The sequence below is a fragment of the Podarcis raffonei genome, chromosome 10 (assembly GCF_027172205.1).
Source record: "Podarcis raffonei isolate rPodRaf1 chromosome 10, rPodRaf1.pri, whole genome shotgun sequence".
Taxonomy (NCBI): Eukaryota; Metazoa; Chordata; class Lepidosauria; order Squamata; family Lacertidae; genus Podarcis; species Podarcis raffonei.
Genome location: NC_070611.1, coordinates 41523248 through 41546157, shown reverse-complemented (window position 1 = coordinate 41546157; position 22910 = coordinate 41523248). Strand labels below are relative to the sequence as shown.

Sequence of the window (22910 nt, the reverse complement as noted above, 5' to 3'; positions counted from 1 at the left end):
GTGCTTCACAAAAGAAGGCTTCGAGAAATCTCAAAAGTATACATCCTTCTCATTCTAAATGGAAACTGCAGTTGTTGCCATCTCCTTGTTGGCTTCCTTCTTAAATGAAGCTTAAGATAGCAGTAACGTTGGGTGGTTGAAGCAATCAAAATAAAGGTGGAGTGTAAATCATGAGTCCCCGTGATGAAACATTTGGGACTGACTGTTCTAAGTTGGTAGTGGTAGGAAGATGATATTGCCAGACTTCAGCCCATTGGCTAGAGATGACAGCTGTGAAAAACGTTTGCACAAGATTCATAGCCAATCCATTCTTTACAGTCTCCTTCCCAAGTCTTATGGTGATCTCTCCTCCTGCAATTATTTTGTTGTCTGAATCAATTACATGCTTTTATGTTACTGAATCCTTGGAATATTGCTTAAATATTCATGAGTGCAGGTTCCCCTCCCCTCTTTGTACGGAAATTAACTGGCAGGCTTGCCAGTGCTTTGTGTCTGCAGATGTGAATTAGGTTTCCCAGAGGTGTAATTTTATGTCAATAAGCTCAAGATATAGAAATCATTCCTATGAAGAGAGTGCAGCTTTGTCTGACAAGCAGAAGGGGACTTCAGTTGGTATAGTCAGTTTCCTGCATCTGCCATAATAATGGGAATAACATCTACCATGCATGACTTTTTAATTAATTCAAAGTGCATTTTTTGTTTTATTTTCAAGTAGATACAAGAATATTTAGGGCTATAAAAATAAATTTCTGCAAACAGAAGCTACTCCAGCTTAGCAAACTGCAGCAGTCATTATACCTAGCTTCTACTGAATTGGAAGCTTAAGCACTGTAATTGCCAAAATGGATGCCATTACTCACAGAAGAATCTTTCGTATTCATAACAGTGGAATGATAGAATATTTTGTTGTCTGATATCAACTATTCTGCAACTAACTACTTAATCTGCAGATGGCATTTTTCAATAAAGCCTTCACCTTCTTCATCAGTCATTTTCCATATAATTTATTTAAAGCATGTATGTGACAATACACATACAAACATGTTTTGTTGTATCAAAGGCCTATTTATAAACCCTGTACCTGGATATGATTTAATTTCTTTTCTTTAGTTGACAGTACTGGAATACATAATGGGAAATTGTAGACCCTCCTTTATTAAATAATTATTGGATAATTATTTTTAAAATAATATATTGCATTTATTAGTGTATAGTGCTAGAATCTAGGCTTTGTAGCATCAGGGTTAATTTAATTAGTTATCCATTTCTGTTATGGGAGCATAGTGCTAAAGTAGCATTTATTGGGGGGCGGGGAATCAAATAACAAAGTAAATGTTTAAAATGGCACAAAGCCTATAGTATCCGCAAGGTGATTGTATCACCCTTGTCACCTAAACCTGAGTCAACATGTGTTGGATATGATATGTAATGGATGCACTTGCACATTGTCTAATGTTGCTTTTGCATAACTAGGCCTATGTTGATTGGACTTATGTACGTACACAACAGTTTATATGCACAGGTGGAACAGGTGTAGTCTTTCTCGTCTCCCACACATTGATTGCACATGATTTGCCTAGAAAATAAAGCAGCCTGTAACTGCATACTAAAGGAAATTAGCTTCTGTCAAAATCAAATATATGTATGCATTTCCATAGTGGGTTAGATAATCTTCAGTAAACCAGAGCAAGGCATTGGATTTGTGTACTCCACCCCACTCTCCTCCTGTGCAGCTGGGAGAATGCCTGACTAGTTTTACTTTCAATTTCAAAGAATCTTGACTTACTGTTAGGTGCAAAAGAGGAATCCTGTTTTAAAGCAAACAATAGTTAAACCTTGAGTGGGCAAAAGATCAGCCAGGTTCTGGATGATTTGCAGTAGATCAATAGTTGCAGTAGGCAATATTTTTTCTGAATCCAAGTATGTTAAAGAATAGCAGCAACAAAATGACTCTTCCCACCTTGATTTTGAGATTCAGTTTTGCATAATATGAAGCTGTAGAACTCAGTTCAGCTTTGGTACTCAAAAGAGAGCCAGTGTGGTGTAGTGGTTAAGAGTGGTAGATTTGTAATCTGGGGAACCGGGTTCGCGTCTCCACTCCTCCACATGCAGCTCCTGGGTGACCTTGGGCTAGTCACACTTCTCTGAAGTCTCTCAGCCCCACTCACCTCACAGGGTGTCTGTTGTGGGGGAGGAAGGGAAAGGAGAATGTTAGCCGCTTTGAGACTCCTTCGGGTAGTGATAAAGCGGGATATCAAATCCAAAAATAAAGGGGGGGGGGGAGAGCCAGCACAAGATGTTCTGCTGCCTGAGGGAGAGCCTGTATGTGTACCAAGTCTCTTTAGGGCCTCCAACCAGCAATGCCTCACTTTAACAAAGTTTCCTAGGGAACATAGGGTCCTTCCAGAATGAGGCATTGTGGGTGAGGTTGCCCTGCAGCTGCTGTGCTGTGACAGCAGCAGCAAATATTATTTAAAGTTTTGAGAAAACTATTAGACTTTAAACACTTTGTAACTTATGTTTTAAACCATGGATTGAAGCTGTCTTGTTAGCAGTTAACCTTTGTTTTAACCAATATTCCAGGATTGCACATAACTCTAAGCTGAGTTTCTTTGAAACTGTAATTTTTCTTGGCATAAGTCTTGACTGTATGGGAGGAGAAGGGAGAGAGCAGCACGCAAAGCCCCACACCCTTTTTAGACTCACTGAGGCTTCTCTGTGTTGCAGTAAACCATGGTTTCATTTTACATATGAACTAGCCCATTGTGTTGCTGGATTATTTCTTCTAGGACAGTTTGTTTGGTTGTAGACTTGTTGTAGCTTTATTATGGTATTTTTCATCCAGAGAAGTATGCACTCCCCCATTTTTGAAAAGGAATCTGTTAAATACTATGCAGCACGACAAGATAATTCACACCGCTGAATTCTTCAGAATGGCCTAGATATGCCTTTTATCTTGCAGTCTTATGTTTCATCAAGAAAGTACTCCTTGTTTACTTTGAAAATCATAGATTTGGTGTCCCTAAGAAAAATAGTCTGTTCACATTTCCTTCACTGGAATATATTGGCAAAAGCTTTGTTAAGCTCTCTTAACCCAACGTCTTTAAAAACAACAACTAGACATTTTCCTATTTTTCCTTCATAAAGTTGTCATTAGAGGTAAATAATACAAATCTCAATGTAATTTAGTCATCACTAGTTGTGGTTCTTGTATGTTTTTCTCATTTCCTACTATCTTTTAAGAACACTAAAAAATACATGTAAATGTTACATTCACAATTTGACATTTACTATTGCATATGCAAGGAGCTGATTTGCACTGTTACCCATTTCAAGAACACAGTGCCATTACTTGAAGTAGTTTGATAATTGAATATTACTCTCACTTTAAATGTTCTTTCTTAGCAGCTTTTAAATAAAGCATCCTCTTAAATGTATCCATAATATGAAGCTGTATGACTTTGCAAAAGATTTTGACCATACACATTCTAAACTCATTTTTCCTGCTATCTCAACTGCATATTGGTAGCCTTGGTATTCAAAGACAAGCAAATCAAAGAAGTTTCAATTAAAAAAATAGAAACTCAAGTCAATAAGACTTGTTGGACCAAAATGGTGTCGTTTTATGTTTAGAAAGAACAATAATGCCGTGGGCACAATCTTATTGATAAAATTAGTTTCCTCCAGTGCCTTTGGTTGGCAATAAAGGCAGAGTGCTTGCTTAACTGAGAGACAGTAATGTGAAGTAATGGCTGGTTTTCTTTGATTTAGATATTGTACATGAAAATCTGAAAATGGGATCAGATGGTGAAAGTGATCAAGCTTCCGGAACGTCGTCTGATGAAGTCCAATCCCCTACAGGTGTTTGCCTCAGAAACCGGATACACAGAAGGATTTCCATGGAGGTAATACTCCCCCATGGGAAACTATATTATGTTAACAAGAGACTTGGGATTTGTTTGCCTGCTTTTAACTACTTCCTTTCTTGTCAGTTAGTTCTAGAGTAAATTCATTGATGTTCACTATAATTAGCTGGTAGTTACTGAAGTAGCAATTAACTTTTTTCATGCTTTTTCCAAATTATCTTTGATAGTGTTGTGAGAACTTCTTGTAAATAAATCATCTAACCCTTTAGAGAGTTGGTATGCAAATATGTCAAAGTGTACAAGTGATTAACTCTCCTAGTCTGAAGGCTGGGCCAGTGTACTTTAATTTACCCTTCCAGAGAAGAATGGTCAACCAACTTGAATGGCCACGTTTAGTTCCTGAGTCTGCCCTCTTAAGGAGAATGATTGTTTTGCATGGCAGCTTAATTTTTAAGACCTGTCTACTTTTTTTAATAGCTTCACTTTCAGTTTTCTCCTGTTCTCCTTAAGTTTTCCCTCCTTTTCCAGTGTTTTAGTTTGTTTGAATTCATGTAGTTTTTCCAGGGCTTATCAGTGCCCATAGATCTCCTATTCCTTTGTCCCCTAATTCAGTGGGAAATGGGTAACATGCCTCCATCATAAGAATGCAGGAAGAGTCCTCCTGATAGAATAGATTTTCCTCAGCTTTGAATTCAGATTCCTTCTATTCTTGCTGTACTGCAAGAAGCGTGAAATGAGTTGATGGAAGCATGGTCATTGACACCATAAATCCTGGAATTGTCCAACCATTCTGGCCATCCCAATGTCCCTCTTGAGTTCCCTGGACTTGACAAAGGGCACCTCAAACAATCATAACCCTCATAATTTACTTGGGGTTCCTGGACAAAGTCTAGAAAGTTTAAGCACCTTCTGGTGTCCCTCTTGGAGGAACTGAAGTTGGCAGGGAAAGGAGGTTGCAACATGACTCTAAATGCTTCTACTCTGAGCGGGAAGAGATTTCCTCAGCTACAGCTGTCTCCAAGAATGGAAGGGAATTTCTCTCTGGAAGGAAATATTGATGTTGGTTCAATATTGAAGGTCTCTGTCTGGAGGCACCCACAGCTTCCCTGTTGCATAACAAAAGGCCACTTTTCTATTGGTAAACATATTTACCTCCAGTGACTTGGTGAGTGTAATTAAATTGAGAGCAAGTGGGAGGCTAACTTCCAATGTTGTAATTCCAATCCTAAATGAGACATCTGCTGGTGGTGTAGAGAGCGTGGGGGGGAAGAGGAGAATCCCAAGCACATTTAGTTTGACCCAAAGAGACATGGTGCTGAAAATTCCAGATGCTCAAAATTGCCCAGAAGCATCGTGAAATAAAAACGCATGAAAGATGTAAACATAATATAGGCCTGAGGGGGTGGTATTGATGATATATGTGGGCCCATTCCAAACCTATATCTGTGAGGTTAGAAGCTACAAGAGTAAACCTGGTCAGACCATAGGTCTTTTTCCACATCGTCTGGGTGAATGCCACATCATCCTAGGATGGAGAAGTATAGGTCAGGGGCTAGTTTGTGTGTGAGTTTTTGCCTGGGCTGGAAACTAGACAGAAAAGCTTGGCTTTCCTGTGGACTGACTCCAAATCTATGGCTTTGAGAACTGCCCAGTTGGAGTGTTAACACTGTGAGCCCTGGAGTCTCTTGCAGCTTGGAGACAGGGGTATCTGATTTTGGTACCAGGGCATTTTAAATAAATATTCTCAGATTTTGTGTTGTGAAGAGCACCAAATGTTGCTGGGGGGGAAAGCACTACACCCTATTGTGGCCAGATTTTGGAACTTTTTTCAGGAGTTTGTTTTGCCCTCGTCAACTTTCATTTCCTGGCATGCAGACTCTTGAGCAAAGATGGGGAACTTGTGGCCTTCAGGATGTTGTTGGACTAAAACATGTAATTAGCAGGACATGAGTTAACTGTTGACCATATAGTAATGGCCAGAGATTCCCTTCCCTTGCCTCTTACTAATCTGCATAACACTTCAGAAACTAAACACAATGGGAGAGTTCTAGACTTCTTCAGCGTTTCAGTCTTCCTGTTTAACAAACGGAATCTTGTATGATGGTAAACAAAGGGAGGAAAGAATACTTAATTTCCTTCATTTATAAGGCTTTGTATGCATGCCAGCCATCCTACCTGGAGAAAAATTGCAGCAAAACTGAGATGTAACTAGTTGATATTTTTAATATACAAAGGCAAAACCTGCTTTAAAGTCAACTTCTTCATTGTAGAACCTTACAAAGTTGTTGCCCAAAAGAAAGTCCAAAAGAACTTTGACAATTATAATTTTGCTTTTTGGATTCAATTCAGGACACATTTTTCCTATTGATTTGTGCGGCAACTTGCCCATTTCACCTGTTTGAGTTTATGTACTAAGAATGCAAAAAGCAGCCTTGACATTCACTTTAGTTATTTCCCTCCAAATTAAGTATCCAGACTGAAAGCCTTTTACATTTAGCAGTTTGAAAATGATGCACATAATACTCATAATTAAGTTCATCAGATAAACTCTGGAAACATTTTCCTCACAGACTGTCGGTTCTTCCATTTCTTCCCTCTGCTACCAAATTCAAAATACGTGTTTCTAATGCCATTGAAATTAGAATGACATGATTTAATTACACGTCTGTTGGCAAGCACAATCAATGATGTCAGTGCTGGCAAGATGTCTGGGTACTCTGAAAAATGAGGCTGTTGATAACAAGTTAGAGATTGCAAGGATAAGTTTGGACAATATCTACTTTTCAGAATTATTTTATTGTATAATAGATGAGACCACTTGAGTGGTGGCTCCTCTTATTGAACTGGAATGTCTTTAAATTGTGATGCCAGTAGCATGTATAGCAGTTAAAAGATTCTGCTGTGGTTATTACAGCAGCTTTCTGCAACCTGGTGCTCTCCAGATTTTTGGACTACAACTCCCATCAGCCCCCAGCCATGGTTGTAGTCAAGAACATCTGAAGGACTGAAGGTTGGAGAAACCTGTTTTGTCTGTCCTACACAGACAGTAGTATATATACTATATGCTAACTAGATTGCTCACTGGGACCAGACAGTTTGAGCATATTACACTGATTCTGGTCTGACCAATCAGTTTCTGGACCCAATTCAAGGTGCTGGTTTTGACCTATAAAGCCTGAAATGGCTCAGGTCTGTAGTACTCCCTCTCTCCAAGTGAACCTACCAGAACCTTAGGTCTATAAGGTCCTTCTTTGTGTGCCTCCTCCATGAGAGGTCCGAAGGGGGCAACACAATAATGGGCCTTTTCTGTAGTGGCACCTTCATTATACACCTTTAGGCACCAGGCAAAAACACTCTTCTTCAACTAGGCCTTTGGTTGATTGACATCCACTGCCCTTTTAAATGTGTTGTGGGAGGGAGGATTATTGGTTTGTTTTTGTTTTTGTTTTGTATTTTGTTAGTTTTTATATTGTAATTTTATGTTGTGAACCACCCTGAGATCTATGGTTGAAGGGCGGTATACAAATTTATTTATTTAATTAATAATAATAATAATAACCAGTAACTTTTGTTCTAATCTCCATACTCCCCTTCATTCCATGAGCAACATACTGTCTAAGAAGGGTCTTCAGTCAGGCTATTATCTTCTTTTCTCTTATATAGAACATAATTTTTCAAATGTGTAATCTTTTTCACATATCCACTAAGCACATTTTTTATTTTAAAAAAAACTAATTACAACTTAGTTTTAAAAATGTCTGTATTAAACTGTTAGGTTTTCATTCACAGTTTTAAGTTCTCTTACAGTTTGAAGATCTTATTATGTTTAGCTTTCTGTCCATTTATGAGGTAATGATTTCTCCATGAGTGTGTTTGGAGTGTTCCGAAGTTGAGCTCTTAATGCTTACTGACCTTTCTGAGATGTGTTCTGCTTCAGATGTGTTAGAAAATTTAATTTATGCAAAATAGATTTGCTGGAGAAGGCTGTGTGGTTTAAAGTGGCTCCCATGTCTGTGAATGACATGATTAACTTGATAGGCAATGTGTTCCTTTGATCAGCAGTTTTCAGATTGTGTGGTGAGCCTGGGGATGAGGTAGTGAACATAAGATGCTTGGAAATGGAGTTTCCAAATGGAGTTGAAAGGAGGGAAAGGATCCTTGAGCACATAGAACCTGAGGCACTTTACTGCCCAGCAGTAGCTATTTAGCAGTGCCTAGGGAGCGGGTGGTGCTGTGGTTTAAACCACTGAGCCTCCTGGGCTTGCTGATCAGAAGGTCGGTAGTTCGAAGCCCCGTGACAGGGTGAGCTCCTGTTGCTCTGTCCTAGCTTCTGCCAACCTAGCAATTCAAAAGCACACCAGTGCAAGTAGATAAATAGGTACCGCTGCAGCGGGAAGGTAAACGGTGTTCCCGTGCGCTCTGGTTTCTGTCATGGTGTCCCGTTCTGTCAGAAGCAGTATAGTCATGCTGGCCACATGACCCGGAAAGCTGTCTGTGGACAAACGCCGACTCCCTCGACCTGAAGCGAGATGAACGCCTCACCTCATAGTCACCCTTGACTGGAGTTAACCATCTGGGGGTCCTTTACCTTTTTTGCCTTACCTATTTAGCAGTGCAGCAGCCCAACCCACTGTGACATCCACTGTAAAGAGGAAGGGAACAGAGCTAAGTGTCAGCTTCTCCCCTCTCATGCCTTCTTCCTTGGCTGGCTGGAGCATGGGATATACTCTTCTCATGCTTATGTTACATAAGTGTCCCAAAGCACTGATCTTTATCATGCAGCAGTGGACTTGCACATGTCTTGCGTGCCAAAGAAATAATGGGTGGTGTGTTCCAGGGCTTCAGTAACACAGAAAACAATTGTATCAATTTTTTACTGTGAAGTTAAGCTGGAAAGGTTCTTAGGACCCCTTAGTTGAACCCAATTGTAAATGAAAGCAATTTTGGGAAGATCAGTTGTCATCCACTATAAAAAATAGTAGAGGTGCACACTTATGGGAAGTTCAGTGCAGCCTTTTTACATAAGGTGGTCAGGTGCGAAAGAGGCCAGAGGCTCTTGTACCTTTAATAGTTGCACAGAAGAGGCAGTTTCGCTGTGCATGGCAAGTCCCAGTCGCTGAAAACACCTCTTCTACACAACTATTAAAGATGCATAAGCCCCTGTTTTCTTTTGGCATTTGCAGGACCAGAGAAGTTTGAGGAGCCCCATGCTATTTAAATGGTATGATCATTATTACTCTTTGTAGTATTTAATCTTCTCTTTTAAATTTTAGTAGAGCCCTTCATTTTTTTAAAATTCAGCAGAACATTAAACAAGCAAGTGCAATAAACATTATGATGTCAGCCACCCATAAGTCATTTTGTGCTGCAGAAAAATTGACTTCCTTCATGAGGGAAATATTACTCATTGCCATTAGCTGAGTGTGTTCCTGACATGGCATGATGCAGTAAAACAACAAAGTGGTGCACCATGATTCATGTTTGAAAATTGTCTGGTGCCTACACATAGATTAGTGTCATGGCCTATATGCCTTTATTTGGGCATCCTGATCTTTTGCTATTTTATATACCTTACCCGTTACCTTTCCAACAAAACAAATAATGTTTACAGTCCTTAAAACCCGCAGTTGTTTGGGATCTGAAGGTTTCTTCTGCTCATACAGTTGCCATTTTACACCTTGCTCTGAAGTCTTGAGCAAAGTAAGTGAAAGCAACCCAACATTACTTTCAACAGTACAAGATTTTGTGTGTCTGCAAGTATCCTGAGAAAAGGCTAAGTTGTGGAAGTTACAATCCTTATATTTCAAAGACGGTAGAAGTTACTGTTCTTATGGTACAGTACTTTAATTTGTGCATCCAGTTCACTGCAAGTGTTCCAGTTCTGTCATGTTACAAAAATGCAATGTGATAAGTTAGCTTGGAAAAAAACTGAGAGAAAGGAGAGCTCATGCTGTATAATAAGAGTACATAATACAAAAACAGTAAGAAAAGTGGACCCATGTGTATGGCATGGACTCATAGTTTCTTGCCATGTTGGAAGACGCAATTAAATATTTACATATTATGTATGCTTTTATTTGTAAGGCTGTGAGGCCTTTAGGGTCAGCTTATCAGGAAATTAAACAGCAGAGCAAACAGCATCGTGGAACAAACAAGCCATATTAAATCCTCTTTGCTGAGCAGCGGCAGTGTAAATTATTAGCAAGCAGCTTGTGGCTGTTACTGACATGATGTCTTCCTGATGCTAGTTGAAACTAGTGAGATGGCTGATTCAGTCTGATACTTACACAAGAGAGCAAATCACTTTCATTTGACCTATAATGGATTCTCTGGGCAATCAAGCTGACATCTACAAACTTTGAAGCTCAGTCTTTCCCCCCTCTTCTCATTGGTAATGTTACGGGATCCTGATGACCATGGCATGTGGGCATCGCTTTCCATTTATTCTCTCTCTCTCTCTGTGATAGCATTGCAGTAGCAAGGACAATGCTATAGTTAGAGTCAAATAATTAAGTGCCTGTCCTCATGATTTATTATGTGCTTCTCAGCTACTGTAATAAGGAAGATTTGGGAACCTGAAGCCATTATTTTAGGCTTCTAGCCTCTTTGCCAATTGTTTAATAATTTATCTTTTTATGCTTTCTGTCCAGTGAAGTGCACCTATATTATTAAAGCTTACGTTGCACATTTCTGGAAAGTTTATCCTCTTCTTTGCCTTCAGTCCTCATCTCTCTTTTACTTTCTGCTTCTATTCTTTCACATCTCTTCTTTCTTTATAACTTACTTTGCTGCTTCCTCAACAGTTTATTATTCCCTGGCTCTCAATAATTCTGTCTGACAGCCAAGAATATGAACTATTTTAAAAACATTGGATTATGTCTATAAACATCACTTGTCAGCTTCAGGCCAGGTTAGAGTTATGCCTTATATCTTTCCAGACAGTCCCTCTCGTTCAGTGGCAATTCAGGCCCAAACCCAATTTAAGCTTCAAGAGTTTGAAACTGTTATCAAGTGCTGATAATCCATTTTGAAAACTGTCGCAATTTGGAAGAAGTTGCCAAAAACTGGTGTGCAAGTGTACCTTATTACTGATAAACCTTCCTAGCTGTTGGAAGCTGTCTAGAGGTTAACTGCTGCCTGCTGTCCACAATGGTGTTACGTTTATAAATCTGAATACAGTGGTACCTCGGGTTACATATGCTTCAGGTTATGGACTCCGCTAACCCAGAAATAGTACTCAGGTTAAGAACTTTGCTTCAGGATGAGAGCAGAAATTGTGCTCTGGCGGTGCGGCAGCAGCAGGAGGCCCCATTAGCTAAAGTGGTGCTTCAGGTTAAGAACAGTTTCAGGTTAATAACGGACCTCCAGAACGAATTAAGTACTTAACCTGAGGTACTACTGTATAGGAATATAATTGAAATACTTACTGTACCTAAAAGGGCAGATAATATAAATCAGAACTTTGGTACAAGTCCATTTGGAGTCAGAGTATCAGATTTGACCTTTATCTTGTTCCAGGTTAAGTAATAGTTGAGTTATGAGAACACCTAGGACACACTTCAGTGGCAGGGTGAGGGCAGAAGCCTAGAGCATGCCAGACTGGTAAATTACATTGCAGAAAAATGTGGTGCTAATGGACTCAACCCAGAACGTGGTCAGAATTTTTTTATTTAGAGAATGGAATATTAGGAATCTTGGGCTCCAGAGGTTACCTTTGCCTCTGCCAAGTATCATCAGTCTGTGAGGTCCATTTGAGAGGAAAAGAAACTCAAGAATACTTGATAATGTATGTGATCAAACTGTGAGTGTCTAAGAAGGTTTGAATATGACTCTTCTTAAGCATTATGGAGACAGCCTTCATCCCTGAGCACCTGTTGACAGTTACCATATTTTAGGTGTGTGTGTTTACACATATATATAATAGAACACAATAGATTTCAACCATATATGTAGTTACTTGGGTGTAAGTCTAGCTGGGTTTGATGGGGTTACTTCAGAGTATGGGGTCATACTCTGAAGCACATCCTCTTGTGCAGTAATGCAAATACAAATTCGTTTCGTTGAAGCAGTTGAGATGTGTAGTGCAACTGCAGTTCTCTTTGGAAACAAGTTGTTTTGAGATTTACTGGTTCTTGGAGACTGTGTCCAATAGCAAGTTGACCTAACCTTGGCATAACTATTAGATATATGCTGCTTCCTTCACAATTAGTATTTTCAATTATCGAACATTGAATGTTCTTTGAATCAACTTTATATTTGATTGGTTTTTGTTTTTGGGGTTTTTTTAATTACTTGTGCCCCTCTAACAATGGTTGTTAACTTCCTCAGGACCTGAACAAGCGTTTGTCACTACCTGCAGACATCAGGATACCAGATGGATATCTTGAAAAGCTACAGATAAACAGTCCACCGTTTGATCAACCAATGAGCAGACGATCTCGCAGAGCATCCCTGGTAAGTTGCTGCTACCTTTTCTAGTTGACAGATACTCTGGTAGCACCTGAAATGTGTTGTGGCATTTGATTGTGACTAGCAGTGTTTGTGGTCTGCTGCACAGCAGTGTGGCACATCTGCTACTGTCCCTCACATTGCTTGATTTTTTTGGACTCAGTTCCAGTAGTTTCTTCTGCTCCTCTCTGTACTTAGGATACAGATACCTGACCACTTTAAGTGACCTCTTGCACATCTGCCATAGTGGTCACCAAAAATATGGTCAGCTCATTAACAGCTGCCAGAATAAATTATATCTTTGTGTACATTTCATGTACTTATATCTTTGGTATATGCACAGGAAAGATAGATAATTATTACTAGTGTTATTTATAATTTAGACTTTTATTTAAAAAGAACATAATGCTGGGCTAGAAAGTGGGTTGGGTGATGGTGGTAGTGGCATTTGTTTTGTAAATATCACTGTTGTTATTGTCCTCATCATCATCCCTTTCCCCTGCTGGTTTGTTCATGCTGATTTTTATTTGGAATGATGATGCCAAAGCTTTGTCTGCACCATGGGTTCCTGCCAATGGTGCCCAACTGTGAGCTCTTCCCGGCATCTCACACTTGAAACTTCTCATATTATGTGTCCCTGTGGAATCATAAATTATTAAATGCCCTAGTTATAAGTATTCTGTGATTTATAAAAACATGCCTCAGACAAGGGAAGACTGCAGCAGTTGCAGTCTGCCTTCTATACCATATTAAAATGAAGTTCTGCTGAAAGCACTAGTGTCATAGCATTGAAAGAGGTGATAAAATGCAAAGATTATTGTTTCAGTGTGAGCTTACTCGCTGATTAGAACTTTAAAAATACTTTTTTAAAGAGTATGCCTAGAACATTGTTTCTTGTTTTAAGTCAGTTTTTATTCATAGCATTTATTTATAGCAATCATGCTGGCTTTGTTTTAAACTTGGAGAAAATATTATGTGTAAATACTTACTTCTGCCAATCGGAGGTAGGGTAGCTCTTGTTTACATTGCAAGTTATGCCAGACATAAGGACATGGTGACTTCTTGAAGATTGTGAATGGATCTTCATGAAGGCTTTGAAAATATAACTTGCAGTCATCCAACACAAACATTTAATTACATGAATGAGCCATAAAAAGCCAAGAAGATCAGAAAGTTGTAGTGACAGCAGGCAAAGACTTTGGAATATTATTTGCAATCGAGATAATCAAGAGGAGCAGATTTTGGAGGAAGAGCTTCCTTTCAGTAGGCTTGCTCTGGTATGGTGTCTTCCCCCTTGGATGAGAGGAAAGTGGACAGCTAAGGAAAATTGGAAGGTGAAAGTAAGGCTTTCAGGGGAGTAGATTAGCTGTTCTTAGCAACAACAGAGGGAGGACACTATCCTAAATTGTAGAGGCAGAGGCAGGTTGCATATGGTGCCAGGTAGGAGAGTAGTAAGTTTATACCCAATGTTGGGGGGGTGTTGATGTTAGAAGTGTGTATTTAACAGTAGTTACTGATTCACAAATGGTAACTTCCTAATTGTGTGGATTGCGAACTGCCTTGGATTTTTTTTAGGGGGGGGAGGGTGAAATGGGAAAAGAATAGAAAATTAATAAATTTGGTTACAGCAATTTTAAAGTCAAAAGAAAAAGCTAGGGTTCTCTTAAGATCCTTTCAGCTGCAAAGAAGTGTTTTTTAGAAGGGCTGCTCTGTACCTGTCTTGGCACATTCAGATAAATCTATTTCAGTGTGCTTCCGTCTCAAGCAATCCTTGTTTGTAGGAACCTGTTTTTCAAGCTGTAGTAGGAAAAATTGTGCCCTCTAATGAGCACAGTGTGCATTTAAAATGGACCATCTCTTACAAGACGCCTTTTCTGCGCCCGCACTCCCCCTTCCACATTTAAAAGAACTTGTTGTAAGCTGAGATCTGGCAGCTGTGTTTGGGTTTGCGGGCAATGCACGTGCTGCCTCTTTCCTTCTGCTCAGTCCGCTGTGCTCTTCTTTTGAGATGTGCAACAATTTTGTTTTCAAGAAACTCTGCATTCAACTTAGCCTTTCAGATGTGGCACAAACCTTGCTGTTAGCAGAGGGAATCAAGTGTTGTTGTTTTTTAAAATCAGAGTAACAATTTTATGGTCTCTCTTTGAAAACATTTGCATTAAAGGCCTAGCTTAGTGGAGTAAATATTTAATCAGCTTAGCATGTACTGACAAGTGCAATGTTGTGTTTGTAGCAATGTATCATCTTGGCACACCTTTAATTCATCTGTCATTTAAGAGCAAGAGTCTATACCTAATGTTTTTAACCCTTCTGTGTTTTAGTAATCTAACACTGTGGTCAAATATATTCCAATTTAACCATTGGCTTTTTGTCACATCCACTAGTGGGGAAGAAGGTGCAAGGATCCTCATGATCACATATCCCACCCCCAACTTCTCTTGTGTGGCTGGAAGAACTTCACCAATTCTTAGTTTCCCTTGCCCTGAATGTCTGATTGTCATGTTGTCCAGACCGGGGGTTGTGGTTTCAAAATAGGGTCAGTTTCAAAACGAGGCAACTTCTAACCATGGTTTCTGAAACTGGTTTGTTGAAAGCTAACCAGAGTTAGGACAGAAACCTGGCGTTCATGGAAAGTGTGGTTCAATTTGAGCAAAGTCTTTTTCTTGACTGTGCAGGAAGGGAACTGAGTGCACAATTCCAGGGTTTCCAGCGACTCCCTCCTTGCACACCCATGGTTTAGCATGACCTGCAAATATGTCCTAAGAGCTATATATCCAGTTACAAAATTTCACTCCCTTTTTTTGGCCTTGAACAAGAGTTAAATCCAGTCCTCAGTTTCCATTAGTGTAAAATGTTATACAAGCACATGCCAGTATTAGGAAAACAGTGGTGCTTCAGTTAGTTATATGGGTGCCAATGCTGGTGCTGTCAATAAGGGAGAAATGTTGCCTAGAACGAAGAGAGGAACGTTGCGAAGTACACAGTGCTTTTTGCCCATAGCAGGTTTGCTGGTTGCTTAATAGGATGCCAAGGCCTGTAAGAAAAGCCAGAAAAGACTTGCAGAAAAGGGTCACTACCTATACTTTTTCGGCTAGCCTGATGTGAGATACAAGCCAGTGAGTTGTATCTCCAATATTTAATGTAAAAAAGGTACTGAGAGCTATTGGTTGTACTGCAAGAGTGCACCTTACAGGGACGGTATCTCAAGACTATAGTAGTTCCCAATCTTAATTCCTAGTCTTCAAAGCCTCAATGTTAATTTGAGTTTTCTTTCATCTCAGAACATGCTTGAGGTGGTAGTGGGTGGGAGTGGGGGTGGGGAAGGACAGAACTGAATAGTTCAATTCTATTTTATCTTACCTACATAATGTTCATGCAGCAGTTGCCTGTGTTGTTTAAATTGGAGGTTTTGGCCGTGTTGGGGTCATTTAATGGGCTGTGTATAGAGTTTTTCTTTTATTTACTTTCATTGGGGTCTACCTGTGTGAAGTTCCTTTTTTCTGTTTCCTTTCACATTGATAACGCTTATAGTGAAACCCTCACATTTATTTTTAAAAATTGAAGTTGCAACAGCCCTTTACTGTAGGTGAATGCACATTATGAAACAACTCTGGTTAGGAGGAAATGGATTACATATTTAATACCATTTTGGGGGCCCAACTAAGTAGGAGAGTTAAATGAGTACGATTAGTTCTGTTAACAGACTTATAGTAGATAAGCCCTGTTGATTATAAAGTAGGTTTTTGTCATTAGGAGAAAAATGAAAGCTGGCTCCATTTAAATAAATAGCAAAAGATGTCTGCGAACTTTAGTAGAATTTTAAATCCCCACAATTAGTAACCAGTCATGTAGGGAAAATAGCTTTGAATGTCTGTCAGCATGGTTTCATCAGCCATTTGCAGATAATTGCTGACTTTTGCTTTATGCTAGACAGCCCTTACCTCAGCTGATTAGTATTCTGATGGCATTTGATGTGGGGACACAGCATTTCCTTGCAAAGGGTAGCAGCATCACATTCCCTCGCTGCATGGCAAGGCTGGTTGTGCTACCCCTCACCCCGCCCCCAGTGACTCTTGCCTTTTCTCCTGCTTATTCTTCCTCCTGCCAATAAAGTCTGGTAACAGATGCTGCAAATGTAGTCCCTGTTTAGGGGAACATGAAGGGTAAAAAGCAAATACACGAGCAATGGGCTTGCAGTATGCATGCATGAACATTTCCCATCTACACAGAGTGAGAGCTTTAACCCATAGGCCAAGGTTGGTGTCTTTCTCCTCAGGGCCTCATGTCAGGGCTAAGAGGCAGGAGCTGCTAGTATGATTCAGGGGCATCCATGACAACTGCAACTTCATTTCACTGACATGCTGTATCTGGGATTGCATAAAGCTCATTTGTAGGTACAGTGGTACCTCGGGTTAAGAACTTAATTCGTTCTGGAGGTCTGTTCTTAACCTGAAGCTGTTCTTAACCTGAGGTACCACTTTAGCTAATGGGGCCTCCTGCCGCCGCCATGCCACCAGAACACAATTTCTCTTCTCTTCCTGAAGCAAAGTTCTTAACCCAAGGTACTATTTCTGGATTAGCAGAGTCTGTAACCTGAAGCGTCTGTGCCCTGAGGTACCACTGTACTTTGCTGCCCAGTCCCTCCCTGAGTGTCAGCCACCTTGCTGCCACCATTTGCATTGTTCATATCCCACTGCATGATTCTGCTCTAGATAATTAGTTCAGGATTGTTTTGCAGTGACCTAAGAGGGTGCAAGGAACTGATGTTGCTATTTGTCTTTCTGTGTTTAGCTTCCCATCCAGTCATCCTTGCCAACTGAAGTGTGGTTGGTGGGGGGCATTCAGATGTCATGTTTATCTGGCCCCCTTTTTGCCTGATTTTAAACAGGACCTTGTGATTGTTTTATTTCTGCAGACTTCCTCCACCCCCCAAATAAGTCTCTGATAATGGTTTTTAGTTCCATATACTAAGTAATTTAAACTCTTGTTTTTTATCAGAAGGGTCATCTGTTTTTTCCATCCTACTCTTTCTCTGCTGCAGTAAATGGAGCACTGTAGAAACCCACATACAACACGATCTTAAGCCTGTCACTGGGGCTCCCTCCCTAGGAAGTTGATTAGAATCATAGCCTGGTTTGTGATAGGAGCACAAATAATGAGAAACATTTACTACTACTTTTTAAAAACAAAATTCTGTAAAACCTTCCCTAAAGGCTGGTAGTCTTTTGTTTTTCTTAAGGACTGTACTGTGTGCATACTATAGTTCCTTCCCATTTCCACTTTGTTTATACTTATGTATAAATAGATTCCCCAACAGAGACAGCAATAAAGCTTTGAGGCAACACAACATTCTCTGTTATGTATAGCTTCAGTGCACAGGAGAAGCAATATTCAGGATTACTGAAGATAATGAGTTGAAGTCTCTTAATAATGCACTTTTTGCAAGCAGAGTACAGGAATTGCAGTTAAGAGGAGGTGTGAAAGCAGGACTCTAGTCCCACTACTGGGTCGAGGGAAGAATAGCAATTACCCAGCAAAAGTTAGTTTCAGAAATGGCACTGAAAATTACCAGTTTTACCGGGCTTTTCCTGGTGTTCAGTGGTAAAATGGAAGGATGGTGGAGGAAACTAACTTCTTGATTTGCTAGGGAAAGAGGTGCTTTTTAGCAGCATATTGTTCTTGGATGAAGTACAAAACACTCATAGCTCTCACATATATCATGAAAGACATGCAACCTACATCAAGATTCTTGTCTTTCTAAAACCAAGTGAGTGGAAAAGGCTTGGCCGACTGCTTGCATGTATTTTAAGTGGGAAAGTGTCCATTTTTAAAAAATGTGTGTGTGTATGCCTGTGTGCGTGCATATGCACTTCATGTCCTGGCCTACCAGGGGGTGAAGCAAGCTAGTCAGCAATACTAGGCAGGGGCTTCTCTGTTGTGGCACCATGCCGATATAATTCTCTCCCCCTGGAGGCGTGGATGGCAACTGCACTTCTGGAATTCCATTAAAAGTTACGATAACTTTCCAGGCCTTCAGAGGAAATTTAATGTGGTAGTTCAAGGTCTTAGGTTTTTAATTTGCACTTCTAATATTTTTACTGTTTGACCCAAAAAAATATGTTTTTATTATCAACCATATGTGCATGTTTTTGGATGGATGTTGGAAACCCTCCTGTGATTGCTGTGTGTGATGAATGGCGGTCTAAACATTTGGGAAATAAATGAATATTTGTCTTCGTGGGTATGCATTTTGTACCTTGGTATCTGTTCTCAAGGACCAAGCGTGTGTAAGAAGTAGCCCTCAGAGTCTTATATGGGAAAAGAAAAGTGTGTGGGAAGGCAGGCCACATGAGGAAAGATTTTGCAACCTGCTGCTGGCACAATAAAGAAAAACCACAGCCTCTCATCCCAATCCAACTAAGTAGGTCCAATAGGATAAGCAGACTTGCATGCACATATCTCTTGCTGGGTTTTCTAAAAAATAATAATAATTTCATTAGGTCAAAGTGTGGGTAGCGTCTATATATTAATTTGAATGGGATACATCTTCTGATGTACATTTCCCCATCCATGTTCTTGCATAACTAGTCATGCATTCATATCTTGCTTTGATGGGAGATGGATCAGGGCCCGTGATGACTTCTGCGGTAAATTAGCAAATCCACTTCCAAAGGACTTGGCACAAGCTCTGTTACTGGGCTGCGGGTAATCTCCTTTCACATTGCTTCCCAGAGCACCTGTGGTAGTGCTAATATTTTTAACTGGGACCAATTTGTACGCCCGGAGTGGGGAAACTAGTTTTTACTAGTTTTAATTCAAAGCCAGGGCTTAGATTCAGTGAGTGAGCCAGTGCTTCTGCAAAGGTGGCAAGGGAAGGGGAGTTCTGATATTTGCTTATTCTTTCTTCCTGCTTCAGTTCCCCATTTGCCACATCTGTTGCTGTTCCAGGCAATCTTCTAACCCCCAGAAGCAGATTTCAAGAGGATAAGTGGGCTGCAGTGGGAAGGTGCAGGCAGGAAGTCCACTAAAGAAAGTGCAGCTCCAGGCCCTAGTTTTTATCCTGGTATAGACTATCCCAACCCGGCTTGGACATATTACTTCCTCAGTTTTGTTTTCCAATAGGTGAACAGTTCTTCATGAGTATCTCACTTATTACAGTAGTTCTAAATGAATTTGCCTTTTGCCTCTCCCCCCCCCCCCTTATTACAGTCTGAAATCGGATTTGGGAAAATGGAAACTTACATAAAATTGGAAAAGCTTGGTGAGGTATGTATCCTATTCCACCCTACAACCCCCCAAGAGATGTGGGTCTTGTTATCAATAAATTAATACTTACATCAACGTTTTCTTCAATGTGTAAGGTGTATTATAATCTTGTTTTTTCTCTCACAAGAGTGACAGTGATAGATAGTGACTTGCTGAAACCAACAGTGTCTGTGCAGGTCTACAACCAACATTATATCCACTGCCTTTCATTTATGTTTTAAAATCCTTGACTGTTCAGGATAAGCAATAGGGCAGGCTGGAAAACCAGTAACTGTGCCTTGTTTGTTAAAGGCATGATGGTTTTCCTTTGTAATAACTATGCCTAACAGCTGTCATGTTCAGCAGTGGTTATATAAAGATGACTACTTGACAACACATGAAAGCTTGAGACAGACATGACAGTTTCAATTGAGTCATCTGATTTGTGAGGGCATCTTCAGCATATAGAGATGTTATGTGGTCTGATTTCGCCCGGTTATACATCACATGAGTTGCCCTAAGGGAACATTATATTACAAAATATATACTTCTTACACTAATGATATTTGCACTCTTGTATTTGCACCATTACACCTTAACACTGTTATTTTAGGCCCTAGTGATTCATAGATGAGGACTATTTGGTTTTGTCATCCTTTGCATTTTTTTCAAGAATTAGTTTAAACAAGATTTTTGGGTGATATCGAACTAATTCCTGCTCAGAGTAAGCTCATTGAAATTAATGTGCCAGTTACTCGTGTCCATTAATTTTAGTCAGTCTACTCTTGAGTTGCACTAGCATTAGCTACAACCCTATGTGTTCAATTTCCCCCCCAAAGAAATAAAAAATAAGCATGTAAATGAGATCTGGTACACTTGTTGCACTCACAGTTGCTTGACCATGGTTAAACAATCCTATGGTTAGCCCTTGATTGGCTCTTTTCCACCTCTATTATACAGAGTGAAAACTATCTCTACTTGCCCTAACCATGCTTAAGTGCTTGTTTGGCACAGATTTTAACCACAGTGCCAACTTAACCCCTTTTGAAACTGCATAAGGAGCTTACAGATGAGCTGAGATATAAGAAGGGAATGTATAATAAACGGAAGAAAGGTGGAATCATGAAGGAACAGTATACACGAGTAGTCAAATGTTGCAGAGAGAAGGTCAGGTGGGCCAAAGCTCAGAATGAACTCAAGCTTGCAAGGGAGATTAAAAATGATTTTTGAAAGGTTTCTTTGACTATCTTCAAAGCAAGAGGAGGAACAAGCACGTGGTAGGTCCTCTGCATGGACAAGATGGAGAAATGTCCAGTTCTGGGCACCACAATTTAAGAAGGATATTTACAAGCTGGAATGTGTGCAGAGGAGAGGAATCAAGATATGATCAAGGGTCTGGAGACCAAGCCTTATGAGGAATAGTTGAGGGAGCTGGGTATGTTTAGCCTGATAAAGAAGAGACTGAGATATGATAGCCATCTTCAAATATCTAAAGGACTATCACATGGAGGATAGTGAAAGCTTGTTTTCTCCTGCTCCAAAGCCTGGGACCCAAACCAGTAGCTTTAAGTTAACAAGAAAGGAGATTCTGACTAAACATCAGGAAGGCCTTTCTGACAGGAAGAGCCGTTCAACAGTGGAACAGACTTCCACAAGAGATGGTGGACTCTCTTTCCTTGGAGGTTTTTAAGCAGAATGGCTGTCCGTCATTTATGATTTAGTTGAGATTCCTGCATTGCAGTGGGTTGGACTAGATGGCCCCCATGGTCCCTTCCAGCTCTACAAGTCTATGATTCTATGATTTTTAAAGTAAAAAAATCAAAGTTTGGCTTGCTTTTTTTCTATAGCTGGAGAAGAACTCTCAAACAATTTTTATGAGTGTACATATTTTGTCCTTTCCCTTGCTATACAGGGCACCTATGCAACTGTATATAAGGGAAGAAGTAAGCTGACAGAAAACTTGGTAGCTTTGAAAGAAATCAGATTAGAACACGAAGAGGGGGCACCATGCACAGCCATTAGAGAAGGTAAGCAGATTTTATTTTATTTTATTGCATTTTATATGGTTCCACCAACTGGAACCCCAGTAGCATGACTTGTGTGTTGTGAAGAAATGCATAAAATCCTGAACCCGAGGGGAAAGGCCATATCAGAATGGCAGAACACCGTGTTTGCATGCAGAAGATCCCAGGTTCGAAACCTGCCATCCCCAGGCAGGGCTGGGAAAGAACCTTGCCTGAAACCCTCAAGCCAGTAGATCAACTTGAATTCATGTGACAGAGAATTCTGCGCCCTGCCCGTATATTTCTTTGCCAGAAATGCATCTTGTGACATTCCCAGCAGTTATAAATGATGAAGCATGCCGTCTTTTTGCTTGCTTGCCCAAGTGTCAGACATGAGAAACAACTCCTCTTGAGCATAACCCTGTCATAGTAAAACAGTCTGTTATCTTGGTGTGACAGCACATCTAAACCATGTCCCCCCCCCCTTGAAATACATGGCATTTTTCATCCTATATTTTTTTCCTCTCCTCTCCGCTCCCTCACGACCTCCATATGCCCCCTTTTGATCATCACCAAGGTAGTTCCCCGGGGCTAAGCCTCTGCTTTTCAAGCCCCTACAGATAAAAGTGTGCCTAACCCACTCACTCAGAGAAAACTCTGGGCCTTTGGATCCTTTGATTTCACCTGGAGAACATAATTGTATTTCTGCCTGGATCTGTAGCACATGAACTAAAATAATGGTGTGTAAAAAAATTATATAGCTTTCCATACAGAGCTATTTTTAGTCCACTATCCATTTGACACGCTAATATCTGTACACTTCAATTTTTCCATTTATTTACCAGTCCTGGCTATTAATTCTGTTCTTCTTTTGCAGTGTCATTGTTAAAAGATCTAAAACATGCAAATATCGTTACACTACATGATATTGTTCATACAGACAAATCGTTAACTCTGGTCTTTGAGTACCTGGTAAGTTGTTTTCTTTCCCACTCAAATTTCTTGTTTGAATTTGTTTAACTCTCGAGAAGTATAATAATACTGTTTCGGTATATGTGAATTGTGGGAGGCAGCGGCGTTAATTAATTCATTCCGTTACCACAATTTCTTGTATGAATTGTAGTAAGGTTGTTTTTTGCTGTTGTTGTTGTTGTTGTTTGCTACAAAACTCTTTAATTTGAGTGTAGATTCAGGTAGGTAGCCGTGTTGGTCTGACGCAGTTGAAATATGTAAAAAAAATTAAAAAATTGTCCAGTAGCACCTTAGAGACCAACTAAGTTTGTTCTTGGCATAAGCTTTTGTGTGCATGCACACTTCTTCAGATACTTAGTTGGTCTCTAAGGTGCTA

The 22910-nt window shown here is 40.0% G+C and overlaps 1 protein-coding gene across 2 annotated transcripts in view; it reads left to right on the top strand.

Annotated features, from left to right (window-relative positions):
- CDK17 (cyclin dependent kinase 17) overlaps nt 1-22910 on the top strand; it is a 71836-nt gene that overhangs the window by 36501 nt on the left and 12425 nt on the right. For both annotated transcript variants that reach the window (XM_053404990.1, XM_053404991.1), the window contains exons 4-8: nt 3772-3905; nt 12195-12320; nt 19524-19580; nt 21472-21586; nt 22440-22534. In XM_053404990.1, coding sequence (XP_053260965.1) covers nt 3772-3905; nt 12195-12320; nt 19524-19580; nt 21472-21586; nt 22440-22534 — 527 coding nt within the window. The remainder of the gene's footprint in view (nt 1-3771; nt 3906-12194; nt 12321-19523; nt 19581-21471; nt 21587-22439; nt 22535-22910) is intronic.